The following is a 16,013-nucleotide window of genomic DNA, read 5'->3' on the forward strand; positions in this document are numbered from 1 at the left end:
GAAACTCAAAGAAGAAAGCCTTGGGTGTGGGGCCTTTTCCTCATGCGCTAAGCTTAAAGGGATAGTTCACCCCCAAGAAATGAAAATTCATCATTAGCACTGGCTAGATAGTGAAAAAACGGCTATTTACGCACCCTCATGTTGTCCCAAAGAAAAACTCAAATGTTCTTTTCCATGCAATGAAAGCATATTGTGACCAGGGACTGTTTTAAGTACAAAAAACACACAAAATGGCAGTCTCACTTGCACTAGAGCATATTATCGTATGCCGTTCTTCACTGAAGATCTTTCTCTTCACCATAGTTCTCAAATCTCAAACTTGCATGAGTTACAAACTTAGAATGACGCATATGTGTAAACCGAATAATGACTTAGTCATTTTCCCACACAAAATTGTCACATGGCTTCAGAAGATTGGGAATATATCCCACTAAACTCATATGAACCACATTTACAGTACATTTATGGTGTTTATATGTCATTTTTGGAATTTAACAGCACTAGTTCCCATTCTCTCTCATGGAATGGGTTAAAGCATGATCATTTTTCAGAATTTCTTCTTATGGGTTTAGGATGACATTTAGGTTGAATAAAGGATGTCCGAATTTTTAACATTTATTTAATGCATTAAAACGATGAAGAAAAATTTATTTTACAGCATTTATTAGTCTAGATTAGGGCTTCATGAGGGACCTGCAGGAGTTGACGAAAAGCCATTAATTAATTAAATCATAGAAATGCAAAAAAATATTTTTAAATATAAATAAATAAATGATTTTAAAATAAAAACAATCAAATAAAACACAAAAAGATATAGAATTATTTTATTTTATTAAATATTTTGTTTTAAAATATTTATATTTAAAATATTAAATTATTAAATATTATATTATTAAAAAAATATATATTAAATATGTATTTTAAATGAATATTAATATATATTATGTTGTTATTATGTTATATTATATTTTATATTTATTTATTTATTTTTATTTTATTTTTTATATTTTATTTACTTTTTTATTTTATTTTTATTTTTTTATTTTATTTTTTATATTATAATTTATATTATAATTTATATTTTATATGCATATTTTAAAGTTATATTGAACATTTTATCATGCAGGTCTGTCATGCAATCATGAATCAACATTAGAGAACCACGAACATGCAAATGTGTTATTAAATTATTGAAATAATAACTTAAAATCTCAGGGGGATTTTAAGTCAAAATGGTTTGACTGACCAAAAAGTTTTCTGATTTCCCTGATATTTTTTTTTAATAAATATTGTTCATTGTTCATTTGTTTTCTAATGAAATGTTAAAAATGCATATATAGAAATTAACATTAACCTAGATTAATAAATGCCGAAAAAAGTATTTTTCATTATTAGTATATAACGCCTAATGTTATCGAATCAAACCTTTTGTGAAGTGTTACCTTACCACTATTTATATTAAAGGAACCCGTTGAGGGAAAGATAAAAAGCGAGGAAAACGAGAGCGCACAACCAGTTCCACAGCTTTTTTTTCACCTTCAGTCATGTTTTTGAAGGTTGTGTGATGGGACGGCTCTCTCTTGATGCTATCTGTAGGCTGGCGGAGGTGTGGAGTTACACCCCGGCACAAAGACTGGGCTCTCTCAGGCTGCTCCCCGCCGTGGTAATCGGAACCACACGGAATGTGTGCGGGAGCCTTTTCTTCTGCCCTCTTCCCTCTGCAACTGATAAGACAGAAATCTAATTAAAAGTGAGGCAGGCTGGCACACTTTGAAGGGCACGGGAATGCTCCGCTGGCACGCATGCTCCTGTCCGCTCGCTGTGGATAATGGCTCCTCTCTTTCTTCAGGGGGTGCTAATAATAATAATAATAATAATAATAATAAAAATGGAAGGAAAGGAAGATTAAAGAAAGAAGTTGATGGCGAGACTCAAGCAAGTTTGAATTTGCACCTCGGATTAATGCTGTAAAGTCGGACTATACAGCTGTCTGTGGCTAGCTCCTCTCTTTCATGATGCTATAAACTCACATTTTTATTAGAAATTGTAAAAAATGTGTTAACTAAGATGCAAAAGGATATGTTTTGAAATAGTCATTTGTGATGTCACAACCATGAGCTCATCATATGACCGCCCACATTTACATATTGATATGAATTGCTCAAGTTAACTGAGAATCTTAAAGGTACAGTAGCAAAAACAGCCAGTTTATTCAGATCAGAAAGGATGTAAAATGGCCATAAAAAGCTACATTTACTTTTTTGGGGCAATAAACCTTGACTAACATTATAAATCCATTTTAATGCTTTTTAGGATGTGATCTGTTATATAAACACTCTTGGCACAATGCAACTATGAATTGCTTAATAATTTATGCATTTTCATAACTATTTTTACCTGCACAGGTGCGCATCTGGATTTATATTGTGCTTTTAACCCCTTTATTTCATACAACCCGTTTGATCTGCTAGGTATTGAACATGTGAAAGGATTCAGAGTGTATCTGGAGGACAAGAACCCCGAGGGAAAACAGTGCCAGCACATGATCCTGAAGGATCCGCGGCAGCTTAATTTCTCTTACAAAACCATTGTAAGTATATGGATCATGTTCGATGAAACAGAATCTATAGTAATATGGTTTATAGCAGACGTATAATGAATTTTTATGCTTAAATTCATCTGTTTGGCACCATTTTGCATTTTTCCCAACAGAGGATGAGCTCACAGCCCTTCGCAGGTCTCGCCTTTGAATCCGACTACATGGTCAGGATTGTGCCATTTCCCACGTTCCTGAACGACAGCTTCTTTCCACCATCTTTTCTGCGCACTAACAGTGAGTGTTAGGCCTGACTTTATTCTGTTCTACTTTTGAAACAATATTCACTTACTCAGTTAGAGTGTCATATTCTAACTTAATGGATGTTTAAAATGAAAAGTTCAGTAAATTTAAAACATGAAGTCATTTCTCTGCCTTGTTTCTTGCGTTCTCACAGCTTGTGAAGTGCTTCTTGGCCCGGATAACCTCGTCTGCAAACCATGTGAGTTCTTTTAGAGAGAGAAATCCAATTCATCTGTTTTTGTTAACCGAGCTGTGAAACGGCCTAAACAGGGATCTCAAATAAAGCCAAAACTCTCCTTTCTGTTTCCGTTTGACAGTTTGGAAGCCCAAGATGCTGAATGTTTCTCAGCTGGGATCTAATTTGCATGTTGTGTTTGACCACGCCCCTTCCACATTCGGCTTCACCATCTACTACCTGTACTACAAGCTGAGACAGGAGGGGCCCTTCAGACTGAAGCGCTGCAAACCTGTGAGCATTTTCACTTTGCATTTTTGTCTAATTACTTCATTGGGAAATTCTAGCACAGATTCATAAACACTTGCATTCAGGTGATTTTTGAGATACAAATTTTGTTAAAGGAATAATTCACCACAAAATGCTCACTCTCATGTCGTTCAGACTAGTTTATGATGGGAGTTAAGTGCTTAAAAGAAGTTCTGTGCAGAGTTACGTCTGTACATCTGTTAGACTTGCTTTAAAACTGGACTTTACTGCTGTCTATGGTGTTTCACGATGCTGTTTCCATTTTAAAACTCGCATTTTCATTAGAAAACGTTAACAATCTAGTCAAAAATAATATGCAATTAGGTATGTTCTGAAATAGCCTTATTTTTATTGTCATAACCATGAGCTCATCATATGGCCTCCCACATTTAAATATTCAACGCTTCATCTGGATGAAAAACAACATGAATTGTAGCAGGTAACTGAGAATCTTAAAGGTACAGTAGCAAAAAACAGCCTGTTTATTCCGATCAGAAAAGGTGGGAAATTGCCATAAAAAGCTACATTTACATTTTTGGGACAATAAACCTTGACTAACATTATAAAAGTCACTTTTAGTGTTTTTTAGGATGAAATCTATTCTGTAAACTTGAATTGCATCAGTAAACTTAGAATCTTAAAGGTACAGTAGCTGTTTATTCAGATCAGAAAGAATGGAAAATGTCCATAAAAAGTTGTGTGCTGTTATTTTTTCGGGAAAGAGGAGCGTTTCCTAATGATTTGCATGTTTTCATCATTGGATAACTGTAATTGTTTGCATACTCTGTTAGCGCTGAAGCTTTGCACACACACATGGGATGAGATGTGGCTGGAAGTGAGATGTTCAAGGTTAAAGTTCCCAGCAGCGTGTAATGTTCTTCCCAGACAGCTGGAATGATATATAGTCTTGTCTGTTGAGTCGGCCTGCAGACCTGAACCTCACAGAGCCGCTCTGAGTGATCACGCCACACGGGAGACGTACTGTACGTGTTCTGCTGCTTTCCACGCTTTGGTTGTGATGGAAACGGAAATGTAAAGACCTGAGTGCTTTCACAGCAGCACTTCGTCACATAGAAACTGTGCTGGGAGTTAGAAGACGGCTATCTGTCTTTCTTTTTGGCTAAGGACACATGTTTTTTGGGTTCAGGGCTAACTCTCTTAAAGGGATAGTTCAGCCAAAAATGAAAATTCTGTCATCGTTTACCTCATGTAATTTCAAACGCATTTGACTTTCTGCTGTGAAACACAAAAGGAGAATTTGTTCATGCTGCTCTTTTCCACACAGAGAAATTGAATCGAATGGGGACTGATGCTGATGACTCCAAAAATAATGTAAAGAATAGCCTTTTGAAGCCATATGACAGGAATTCAAAACAGTGATGATATTAATATTAATACATATAGTAATAAGTAATAAATACTACTACTACTACTACTACTACTAATAGATATAATTATATAATAATAATAATAATAATAATAATACTTATAATTATTATTATTATTATAATATAATTATTATATTATTATATCTATTAGTAGTAGTATTTATTATTAATTATTTTTTATAATAACAATAATTATAATTAATAATAATAATAAGTAATAAATATGACTACTTCTAAAATTATTATTACAAATAATTTTCTATATATATATATATATATATATATATATATATATATATATATATATATAATAACAAATATATTATTATTATTAATAATACAATATTTAATAATTAATAAATACTGCTACTACTAATAATAATAATAGTTCTAATTTTTTTAAATTATTTATTAATTATTATATCTATTAGTAGTAGTGGTAGTAGTAGTATTTATTACTTATTTAATAATTCATTATTTTTATAATAATAATAATTATTATTGTTTGTCATATGGCTTCAAAAGGCTATTGTTTATAATAAATATAGTAATAATCTAATAATAAATTATTATGTAATATATTATGTTATATGTTGTAATATAATAAATATAATAAATAAAATGTATAATATATAAGTAATAAATATGATTACTACTAAATTATTATCAATCATGTATTGTTATTATTATTAATAATTTATTATTATTAATATATCTGTTGTTAGAAATAGTAGTAGTTGTAGTATTTATTATTATTTATTTATTTATTATTTACTATTTTATTATTAATATTAATAATAATAATAATAACATTTATTGTTATTATAAATGATTATTATATCTATTATTAGTAGTAGTGGTGGTAGTAATATTTACTACTAATTATTTATTAGGTTTATTATTAAGCATTTTATTTGTAATGAGCTTTGCTTAAACCCATAGTAAATTAAACACAATGAAGTTCACTTATACACCAAATAATACAATAACAACAAATGCAGGTTAATTAACAACAGAAAGAAAATGATGTGAACAAGTCTCAGGACACTCCATGTTTAAATTTGCCAGTCGTATGGTGTGTTTTTGGTCATTTTTCTGAGCTCTCCCTGTACATCTGTAGCTGAGATCACAATGCTGGGATTCATTTCATTTAGAGCTTTTATTATTTCAGCACTAGCATGAGGCGTTTCATAATTGTGTCATTTTGGAACATGACCTGGTTCTTTTGAACCGTATTTTTTCACATATTCTTCCTATTAAAGGGTGTAAAAGCATTGTCCTCGCTCTTTTCAGAAGAGCACAGCGCTCGTATCTGTAGCCGGGCCGGGCGGCATTGTTTGTAGCGATAATAGAATGAGGTGAAATTTGAGGTTTGCGACGCCACCAACGGGGGATTCCAGAGCTCAGACACTCCACGGATCTCTGTGAGATCGCTGTTAGAATTTCAGCTTCCCACCATTGCTTTCTAAGTAACAATTCCTCTTCATGAATGCATTTGAGGTCATGTGAGTGCATTAGAAACCCTACGTTAAAGGATAGCATCAGTAAACACAGACTCAGAGACTGTATAAATGTGATTTAATCCATCATATTTTCATTGCACTGAACATTGCATGTAATTTGACTTAAAATGCATTCAATATTGATATAAAAAATGTCTTTGCAGGAGCAAAATGGCCCCAAAACAACATGTGTTTTACAAGACGTCACTCCAGGAACGTATGCAATAGAGGTGAGAGCGTTAATTATATCATATAGAATTAGTTCATTTAAACACTTTCTTGAAGCAGAACTAAGTACAACAAATTCACTTATTCCCGCAGCTTCGTGATGACAACAACACAACCAGAAAACAGACACAGTACCATGTGAGCCAAGGTAAAAGGACTTTGATCTTTTGAAGAAAGATGAAGCGGCTGGACTTTTTGAACATTTAGCTGATGTAGTTTGTGTTTGTTGCAGTTCATTCCCCGTGGGCCGGACCGATACGCGCCATGGCCATCACCGTTCCACTGGTCATCATGTCCGCCTTTGCCACCCTCTTCACCGTCATGTGTCGTAAGAAACAGCAAGGTACGTGTCCGTCATTAGCGAGTCTCCAGTTTCCTCGCAAACATGCTTTTGTCCAGTATCTGTAAACCGATCTCTGTAATCTTGCGCCATTGACGAGGATTAATGGATGATGGAATCTAAGCGTTTGTGCTCACACTATTTCTGCAGCAGCTCTGCTTGTTCCAGACAAAAGAAACTCCTGTTAGTATGTAATGCATGTGTTTGTGTGTAATTACATGTGTGTGTCCTTAAGAATAGCTGACGTAACTGTTCTGGGTACAGTTTCCAACTTTATTTCTGTGTAACAAATATTCATATTATCAGTACTGGGATAAAAGTTTATAGTTCGGATATAAACGGTGATGACTACGGTAGTGATCAAAATGGAGCAAATCACTTTTTGAAAGTAACATGATGCTTCAAATAAAGATTGTATCAATTACATCATTACACCAGTAGGTGACGACAATTGACTGTTAAAAAAAAACACATTGTCATTCAAGAGATTTGTTCAAAAATGCTGTTCGTCCCCTAATGAATCAAGTCTTTACGAGCATGTCGTTGAATCATTCATTTAAAAGATTTGTTCAAAAACGCTGTTCGTCCTCTAATGAAACAAGTGAAGTCTTTACGAGCGAGTCGTTGAATCATTCATTCAAAAGATTCGTTCAGAAACGCTGTTTGTCCTCTAATGAAACAAGCGAAGTCTTTACGAGCGAGTCATTGAATCATTCATTCAAGAGATTTGATTCATTCAAAAATGCTGTTTGCCCCCCAATGAGACAAGTGAAGTCTTTACGAGCGGGTCCTTGAATCATTCATTCAAAAGATTTGTTCAAAAATGCTGTTCGTCCCCTAATGAAACAAGCAAAGTTTTTATGAGTGAGTCATTGAATCATTGATTCAAGCGATTCGTTCAAAAATGCTGTTCGTCTCCTAATGAAACATGTGAAGTCTTTACGAGCGAGTCTTTGAATCAGTCATTCAAGAGATTCGTTCAAAAACACTGTTCGTCCCCTAATGAATCAAGTGAAATCTTTACGAGTGAGTCCTTGAATCATTCATTTAAAAGATTTGTTCAAAAACATTGTTTGTTCCCTAATGAAACAAATGAAGTCTTTGAATCATTCATTCAAGAGATTCATTCAAAAACACTGTTTGTCCCCTAATGAAACAAGCAAAGTCTTTATGAGCGAGTCATTGAATCAGTCATTCAAGAGATTCGTTCAAAAACACTGTTTGTCCCCTAATGAATCAAGTGAAATCTTTATGAGTGAGTCCTTGAATCATTCATTCAAAAGATTTGTTCAAAAACATTGTTTGTTCCCTAATGAAGCAAATGAAGTCTTTGAATCATTCATTCAAGAGATTCATTCAAAAACACTGTTTGTCCCCTAATGAAACAAGCAAAGTCTTTACGAGCGAGTCTTTGAATCAGTCATTCAAGAGATTTGTTCAAAAACACTGTTCATCCCCTAATGAATCAAGTGAAATCTTTACGAATGAGTCCTTGAATCATTCATTCAAAAGATTTGTTCAAAAACATTGTTTGTTCCCTAATGAAACAAATGAAGTCTTTGAATCATTCATTCAAGAGATTCATTCAAAAACACTGTTTGTCCCCTAATGAAACAAGCAAAGTCTTTACGAGCGAGTCATTGAATCAGTCATTCAAGAGATTCGTTCAAAAACACTGTTCATCCCCTAATGAATCAAGTGAAATCTTTACGAGTGAGTCCTTGAATCATTCATTCAAAAGATTTGTTCAAAAACATTGTTTGTTCCCTAATGAAACAAATGAAGTCTTTGAATCATTCATTCAAGAGATTCATTCAAAAACACTGTTTGTCCCCTAATGAAACAAGCAAAGTCTTTACGAGTGAGTCATTGAATCAGTCATTCAAGAGATTCGTTCAAAAACACTGTTTGTCTCCTATTGAAACAAGTGAAGTTTTACGAGCGAGTCTTTGAATCAGTCATTAAAAAGATTTGTTCAAAAACACTGTTTATCTCCTAATGTTTTTATGCTTTTAGTTATGGGATGTTTTCCAATAACTGTGGTATTTTAAGCTGAAAACTTGGTTACCATGGTGCACTTTTGCAAAGGTGGATGAGGGGGGTTTGTAACACAAAAGCATATGTTGTTCTAACTTGGACAAATTAGGCTTTACTTTCAGTTCTTATAGTGCTCTAAAAGGAGATCTCATCATATGGAAACAATAAATGCACTTTTTTTCCACTTGCTACAAATCTCATTTGATCCTGGTTAGATTCACGTCTGTGATCTGGAATTCCTCTGCAGAGAACATCTACTCCCACCTGGACGAGGAGAGCTCAGAGTCGTCGTCTCAGACCACGGCGCTGAACGTCGAAAGGCCCTGGCCAAGGCCCAAGATCTTCATCTGTTACTCCAGTAAAGACTGTCCCAAACATCTCGCTGTCATCCAGAGCTTCGCCTTCTTCCTGCAGGACTTCTGCGGGTGTGAGGTGAGGCGTTGGCTTTTTGAGTGTTAGTTTATGTACAAAAACACCAGTGTTCAAAAGTTTGGGGTCAGTAAAACCAAGTCATTTAGAGTTGGAGAACAGGATTGTAATGTGTGCGGATGACGCCACCTAGTGGCAGAAGAAAGTTTGACTGTTTGGTAACCCACATTATTCCACAGATAATAATCTGAATGTCAACATGAAATAATAAATGTATCCTATTTACTTTATTAATACATTTATAATGATTATGTGCATGATTCATCGGTGTTTGTTTTTCCAAAGTAAACATGGGAATACTTTACAGTATCGTCTCATTAGCTGGTGACATTTTACAGTAATTAGTTATCTACATTAGTTAACATGAACTATGATAAAGAATGATAAATACTTCTACAGAAGGTGAAATAAACACTTGACCTCCAGTCATTGTATAAAAGTGGATAAAATATTGTGTATTTAAAAATGCAATACACACCAACCATCTTCACATATTTGTAATGAGAATCGTTTATAAACCTGTTGTCAAAAAAGAGGATCTTTATGGTTATTTTCTGCCAAAATAAAAGCTCTATAGTTTAATGTTTGACAGCAAAGAAATTAAGACAGCCATAAATATTAGTATTGTAATTTTACTGTTGTTCTGTAAAATAATAATAATAGTAATTTTATTATTTTTATTGCTATTACCATTAAATGCTCATTACAATTTACAAAGGTATTATTACAATAGTTATTTATTGATTAGTATAATTTTTCTCATTTAAATAATGCTAAATTATGATAAAATATCTTTAATATTATTTTATTAATATTAATAGTAGTAAATATTTTTGACAGTAAAATAGCTTTGAATAGTTTTTCAAATATTTTTTGATTAGTTTATTAGTATTATTATTATTAATATTATTAAATGCTTCTGTACAATAGTATTATTACTATATATTAGTTTTATATATTTATATTAGTTTTTCTCAAATAATAAATTATGATAAAATATTTTGAATATTATTATTTTATTATTATTATTATTAGTAGTAGTAGTAGTAGTAAATGTTTTTGACCGTAAAATAGTTATATATTTCTTTGAATAGTTTATTATTATTATTAATATTATTAAATGCTTGTTACAATGTACAATAGTATTATATTAATATATATATATATATATATAATATACACTGTATATATATGTGTGTGTGTGTGTTTAGTTTTTCTCATTTAAATAATCAATTATGATACAATATTTTGAATATTATTTTATTATCGTTATTAGTAGTAGTAAATTTTTATTTGACAGTAAAATAATTGCTTGTTACAATTTGCATTAGTATTATTACAATAGATATATATTTCTTTATTGATTAGTTTAGTTTTTCTTATTCAAATTTGATAAAATATTATTTTGAATAATGTTAATTATTATTATTATTAGTAGTAGTAGTAGTAGTAGTAGTAGTAGTATTAGTTGTAATAAATATTTATTTTTTATTTTACTATAAAATAGTAATAATTCTTTCTTTCTTTAATTTTTATAATTTAAATAAAAATAATACATTTTATATTTAGTAGTAGTAGCAGCAGTAGTAGTATTGATATTATGAATATTATTATTATATTGTCATATTGAATGGGGGAAAACGTTTCTTTTTTTGTCCAGCTGATCACATGCCTCTTTGTGGGAAACTTTGATGCTTTTAAGTGAAATTGAAGCTTGTTGGATCAGTGTGCTCTTTATCAAGACATCAAGTCTATAAGTGGATAAGAGTGCATGATACAGGACTGATTTCTCTGAGGTTTCAGGTGGGTTAATCTGACTGAATGTGTGTGTTTGGATGTGCAGGTGTCTCTGGATCTCTGGGAACATCTGGAGATCTGTAAGGAGGGTCAGATGGCTTGGCTGAGCCGGCGTATCGATGAGGCTCACTTCATCATCACCGTCTGCTCCAAAGGTCTGAAGTATTTTGTGGAGAAAAGACACCGCAAGGGCAAGGCCACGTCGAAGGAGAACAACCGAGAACCGAGCGTGAGCGGAGACGCCGGCAGCAGCAGCAGGGATCTGTTCATCGTGGCCACAGCTATAATCGCAGAAAAACTCAAAGCGGTGCAGCAGAAGTCCTCCGATCTCTCGCGCTTCATGGCGGTGTACTTCGACTACTCTCACGAGAGCGACGTTCCGACTTTACTCAGCCTGGCGCCAAAATTTAAACTCATGGACCAGCTGCCGCAGCTCTTCGCCCGACTGCATTCCCGCCAGCTCAGCCTGACCGACCGCGAGCCGCAGCCGCCAAACGTCAGCAAACGCAACTATTTCCGCAGCAAATCGGGCCGCTCGCTGTACGTGGCCATCTGTAACATGCACCAGCACATCGATCAGGAGCCCGACTGGTTCGAGAAGCAGCTCATGCCGCCGCCGGCGCCCAACAAACGCGCCGTTCCACCTCCCGATTCGGGGCTCGTCCTGAACGAGGTGAAGCTGAAACTTCCCTCAGAGAGCGACTGCCCGGTGAGGAGCAACGTCCTGATCCTGCCGGCGACGCCGGGACTTTGTTCGCTGAGTCTGTCGCAGGATGAACTGGGGGAAGGTTCATCGAGTCGGGACGTGGGTTCGTCCAGGCCGGTTCTTCATATGGATGGATCAGCCAGTCCTCCGGAGATGCCCAGAGACTCTGGGATCTATGATTCATCCGTGCCCTCGTCTGAACTCTCCATCCCGCTGATGGAAGGACTCTCGCCGGATCATGCCGACAACTCGTCTCTGGCCGACAGTGTGTCCTCCTCCTCGGGACTTGGTAGGAATTTAGCAGATTTAGCATGTAATATATAATTGTATTATTTAACACTTATTTTTAGGATAATATATATTTTTAAATGATTAATTTATACAGACGTCTGTATTTTCAAATGCAATAATCGTGCCAATCATCTTACCAATTTGTTTATAAAAGAGAAGCTTTAAGGTTTCTCAGAGGTTTCCACCAAAATAAAAGCTCTGTACTTTAATGTTTGAAAGCAAAGAAATTAATTCAGCCCTAAATATTAGTATCATAATTTTGCTGCTGTTCTGTAAAATAAAATGATTATTATATTATTATTGTTATTAAATACACATTTTTTTACAGTACAATAGTAATATATTTCATTATGTATTAGTTTAATTTTTCTAATTTAAATAATGATAAAAAATATTATTTTGAATAATAATAATAATAATAATAATAATAATAATATTTAATATTATTTTTATTTAATCATTTTTTATTTTACATCACAGTAACATTATTGCAATAGGTATATTTCTTTTTTAATTAAACTATTTTGAATATTGTTTTATTAATTAGTTTATTTTTTATTTAAATAATGATAAAATTATTTTAATAATATTTATTATAATTTATTTTTTATTTTATTTTGCAATACAGTGGTGGTATTGCAATAGTAATATTTCTTTGATTAATTTAGTACAATTTTGCTAAAAATAATGTTTTGAATATTGTTTTTAATAATAGTAATAATAATAATTAATACTCATTTTTATTTTACACGTGCAATAGTAATATACTTCATTAATTTTTCTGATTTAAATAATAAAATAAAATATTTTTAATAATAATACTATTTATTATTTAATTTTTTATTTTACATTACAGTAGTATTATTGCAATAGTAATATTTATTTATTGATTAATTTTGTAATTGAAATGTTAAAATAAAATATTTTGAATAGTTTTTAATTATAATAGTAATAATTATAATTATTTATGCTCATTTTATTTTACACTAAAATAGATTGCAACAGTAATATATTTCTTTATTAAGTAGTTTAATTTAATAATGATAAAATAAAAATATTTTTATAATAATACTAATATTTATTATTATTATTTAATTTATTTTTTAATAATAATAGTAATAATAATTATTAATAAATACTCATTTTATTTTACCCTACAATAGTATGATCGCAATATATTTCTTTATTGATTAGTTACATTTTTTAGAATTTTAGTAATAAAAAGTAATAAGAATGGTGACATTTTATGATTTGCTTACAGCACTTTTAAATCCATTCTGCGGATTCTTGTGCAAGAAGTGTGTAGATGCACTTTCAGATAGAGGTTTGCTGCAGTTCATTCATGTGTTTTGTTGTTGACAGGTGACGAGGAGCCCCCTGCTGTCAGCTCACTGCATTGCGCAGGACCCACCATATGCAAGGCAGAGCTCCATCACAACATACTTCAGAGTGAAGGACTCATAGCCGCTGCCTCCACCTAGTGGCCTTTAACTGAACTTGCATCGCCACTTTAATTTCTAAACATGCCACTGACTTGGACAAGCTGCCAACGAGTCTTTCTCGTCACATTAAAATCCCTTCATCAGGGAATATCTTTGACGGACTAGATCTTAAGGGATTGGACCATTGCAGTGTCTGAAAACTGCAGGCGCTTTTTAACCAAAGTGGTTGTGTACTAGGTATGCACCCGTGTTTGTGTTTGCATTACTACAAATGAACCGATGTCATTCAGTCCTTCTTGCCTTAAATGGGTTTCCAGTGCCATGAACCTGTGGACGTGACCGTTATACTGTCATTCTAACATGTCATTTCACTTTTATTTATTGTATTAAGTGGCTCAGTTGTGTGGGATAACATGTGGTGCTCACTGCAGACGTGTGTAGATTAGCACTTGTGTTTTTTAGCCCTGGTATCGTTTCACTGAAGCCGTTTTGAGGTAACGCTCGATTTTAGAAGCATATCAAGAGCTTTTTAATGATTTTAGGCCTTTATTTTTTTTAAATGGATCTTAAAAAAAGTTTCAGAAAAGCATAAACAGATTAGCATAGGTCTAATGCTTGTTTATGGCAAAGGGAAGTACCAGCTAAAAAATTGAGATGTGCCATTTTGTTAACTTTATTTGTGTACTCTGTTTTATCCAGGTTTTGTACAGTTTTTATTAGAATATTAGGTGATTTCTACATTATATAAACTTTGTACTGTTTTATAGTACTCTAATGTAGGAGATACGACTTAATAAAACTAAGATTTATATGCATTGTGACTGTGAGTTATTACTGAAGTGTTTCAGGAAAAATACACATGCTGGAATAATGTCAGGATGGTAAAAGAATATGTCAGAATATGCCCTTCCCTGGTGGTCTAGTGGTTAGGATTCGGCGCTCTCACCGCCGCGGCCCGGGTTCGATTCCCGGTCAGGGAACGCACTTTTACCTTCCAGCGGCGGTCGCGATTGCGACGCGGCGTGCTTCCAAAACTCAGGTGCGGCCAAGAAAGTGTTTGCGTGTGAAAAAGACCTCCTTCGAGCCGGAGTCGAACCAGCGACCTAAGGATTGCCAATTTTCTACCTACAGTCCTCTGCTCTACCAGCTGAGCTATTGAAGGCCCGCAGCTGGGGAGACGAACCACAACCTATCAGGTTGCTGCAGCACCACTGTGGGCTAAAAACGCTTCTGCCGCAGACAGATGCGCTGGCTGTTCGACCAGGGAAGCAAAGACAAGCTGAGCTTCCCATACCGGGAGTCGAACCCGGGCCGCCTGGGTGAAAACCAGAAATCCTGACCGCTAGACCATATGGGACCTGCTGCAAGCATTGGTCAGGCTTGTGGGTCACTTTCCATGCGTGTGGCCAGTACAAGGGCAGGGATATGTAGTGACCGTTGGCTTTTAGTGTGTGACTGCCCCTTTAAGACTACACACCATACCTTGTATGTCATTCGGGGGACCCTCGGGGGCCACGCTGCAAAATTTGGGGCCCTGGGACCCTTCTAAAAAAAATCCCACTCTTAACCTATATGAATAGGTTTACCATATAGTAACTTTGTGGACACGGCTTAGAAAGGTCCGATCAAGCCGAATTCAAAATCTTTGTCTCAAGGGGACCCCCTCGACAGGGCAGAAATGTTTGGTGGCCCGTTTAGGGGTCAAAAGGTGGTGAGGACATGTCTGTATTTTTCCATGAATATTTTTGATGATTTTTTTTAACAACCTTGCTAAAAGCTGAGGATTTCGGCCCTGTGATATGTTGTATCCCATTTAATGGGGACTGGATAGGAGCTCTTTGGACATTCATTTTTTTATGCATAATAAACGTTTTTTATGATATGCAAATCAAATAAATGAGTCCAGTTTACTGTGTTGAGTACAGCAGAGGTGGTTTAATCAAGAATAAACATCCTTCACATGAATAATTCCATATACAGGAAGTGTCCACCTAACTCCTATCCAATCCCCATATAATAGGTTGCAAGTGGGACATACTGCATTACTCCTTCCAGAAGGTCCCTCTTGCAGCCTATTTAATGGGGACTGTAGAGCAGTGGCACAAAAATGGGGTATGCAGTATATGCAGTGCATAGGGGCGCCGCACGGAGGGGGGCGCCATTGTGCCAAAACGTCTTTGAAAATCTTTTTGAATAAAACGTTTAAAATAAATTAAAAAATGATGTTTGTTGAAAAATAATGTTTGTTTAGCATTTTAAATTCAAGTGATATCAACTGCTCACCATTTCGACAAGAGCCGTTGCTCTGTTACGGACAGTCACATATCCAAAATGGACAGAGGAGGGAAGCGTTTCTGGGGCGCAGAACAGAAAACAGAAAACGCAAAAAAGAAAATGAAAATGAAAAACAGTGTCTTAAAATGAGGACATCGATGTCCATGTGGATAACAAGAAATTGGTAAGCGTAACCTATATCACTGTAAGCCTTTGATGTCTTACACCGGTCGGTCTGCGTGTAGCGCCGCTTCAA

At 34.4% G+C, this 16,013-nt stretch overlaps 1 protein-coding gene and 3 non-coding genes across 5 annotated transcripts in view; 2 read left to right on the plus strand and 2 right to left on the minus strand.

Annotated features, from left to right (window-relative positions):
• il17rd (interleukin 17 receptor D) overlaps window positions 1-14,298 on the plus strand; it is a 42,675-nt gene extending 28,377 nt beyond the window's left edge. For both annotated transcript variants that reach the window (XM_051913174.1, XM_051913175.1), the window contains 10 exons: window positions 2,472-2,590; window positions 2,713-2,833; window positions 2,994-3,038; window positions 3,157-3,308; window positions 6,378-6,443; window positions 6,535-6,589; window positions 6,674-6,784; window positions 9,066-9,250; window positions 11,091-12,039; window positions 13,404-14,298. In XM_051913174.1, the coding sequence (XP_051769134.1) occupies window positions 2,472-2,590; window positions 2,713-2,833; window positions 2,994-3,038; window positions 3,157-3,308; window positions 6,378-6,443; window positions 6,535-6,589; window positions 6,674-6,784; window positions 9,066-9,250; window positions 11,091-12,039; window positions 13,404-13,522 (1,922 nt within the window). In that variant the 3' untranslated portion in view covers window positions 13,523-14,298. The remainder of the gene's footprint in view (window positions 1-2,471; window positions 2,591-2,712; window positions 2,834-2,993; window positions 3,039-3,156; window positions 3,309-6,377; window positions 6,444-6,534; window positions 6,590-6,673; window positions 6,785-9,065; window positions 9,251-11,090; window positions 12,040-13,403) is intronic.
• A 93-nt stretch (window positions 14,299-14,391) lies between these two features.
• Window positions 14,392-14,463, plus strand: trnae-cuc (transfer RNA glutamic acid (anticodon CUC)). The gene has a single exon. It is a non-coding gene; the product is annotated as a tRNA-Glu (tRNA).
• Window positions 14,464-14,558: 95 nt separating this feature from the next.
• On the minus strand, window positions 14,559-14,645 carry trnay-gua (transfer RNA tyrosine (anticodon GUA)). Its single transcript is given in 2 exon segments — window positions 14,559-14,594; window positions 14,609-14,645. It is a non-coding gene; the product is annotated as a tRNA-Tyr (tRNA).
• Window positions 14,646-14,768: 123 nt separating this feature from the next.
• On the minus strand, window positions 14,769-14,840 carry trnae-uuc (transfer RNA glutamic acid (anticodon UUC)). Its single transcript has one exon. It is a non-coding gene; the product is annotated as a tRNA-Glu (tRNA).
• Window positions 14,841-16,013: the final 1,173 nt, after the last annotated feature.

Source organism: Ctenopharyngodon idella, chromosome 11, assembly GCF_019924925.1.
Source record: "Ctenopharyngodon idella isolate HZGC_01 chromosome 11, HZGC01, whole genome shotgun sequence".
NCBI lineage: Eukaryota > Metazoa > Chordata > Actinopteri > Cypriniformes > Xenocyprididae > Ctenopharyngodon > Ctenopharyngodon idella.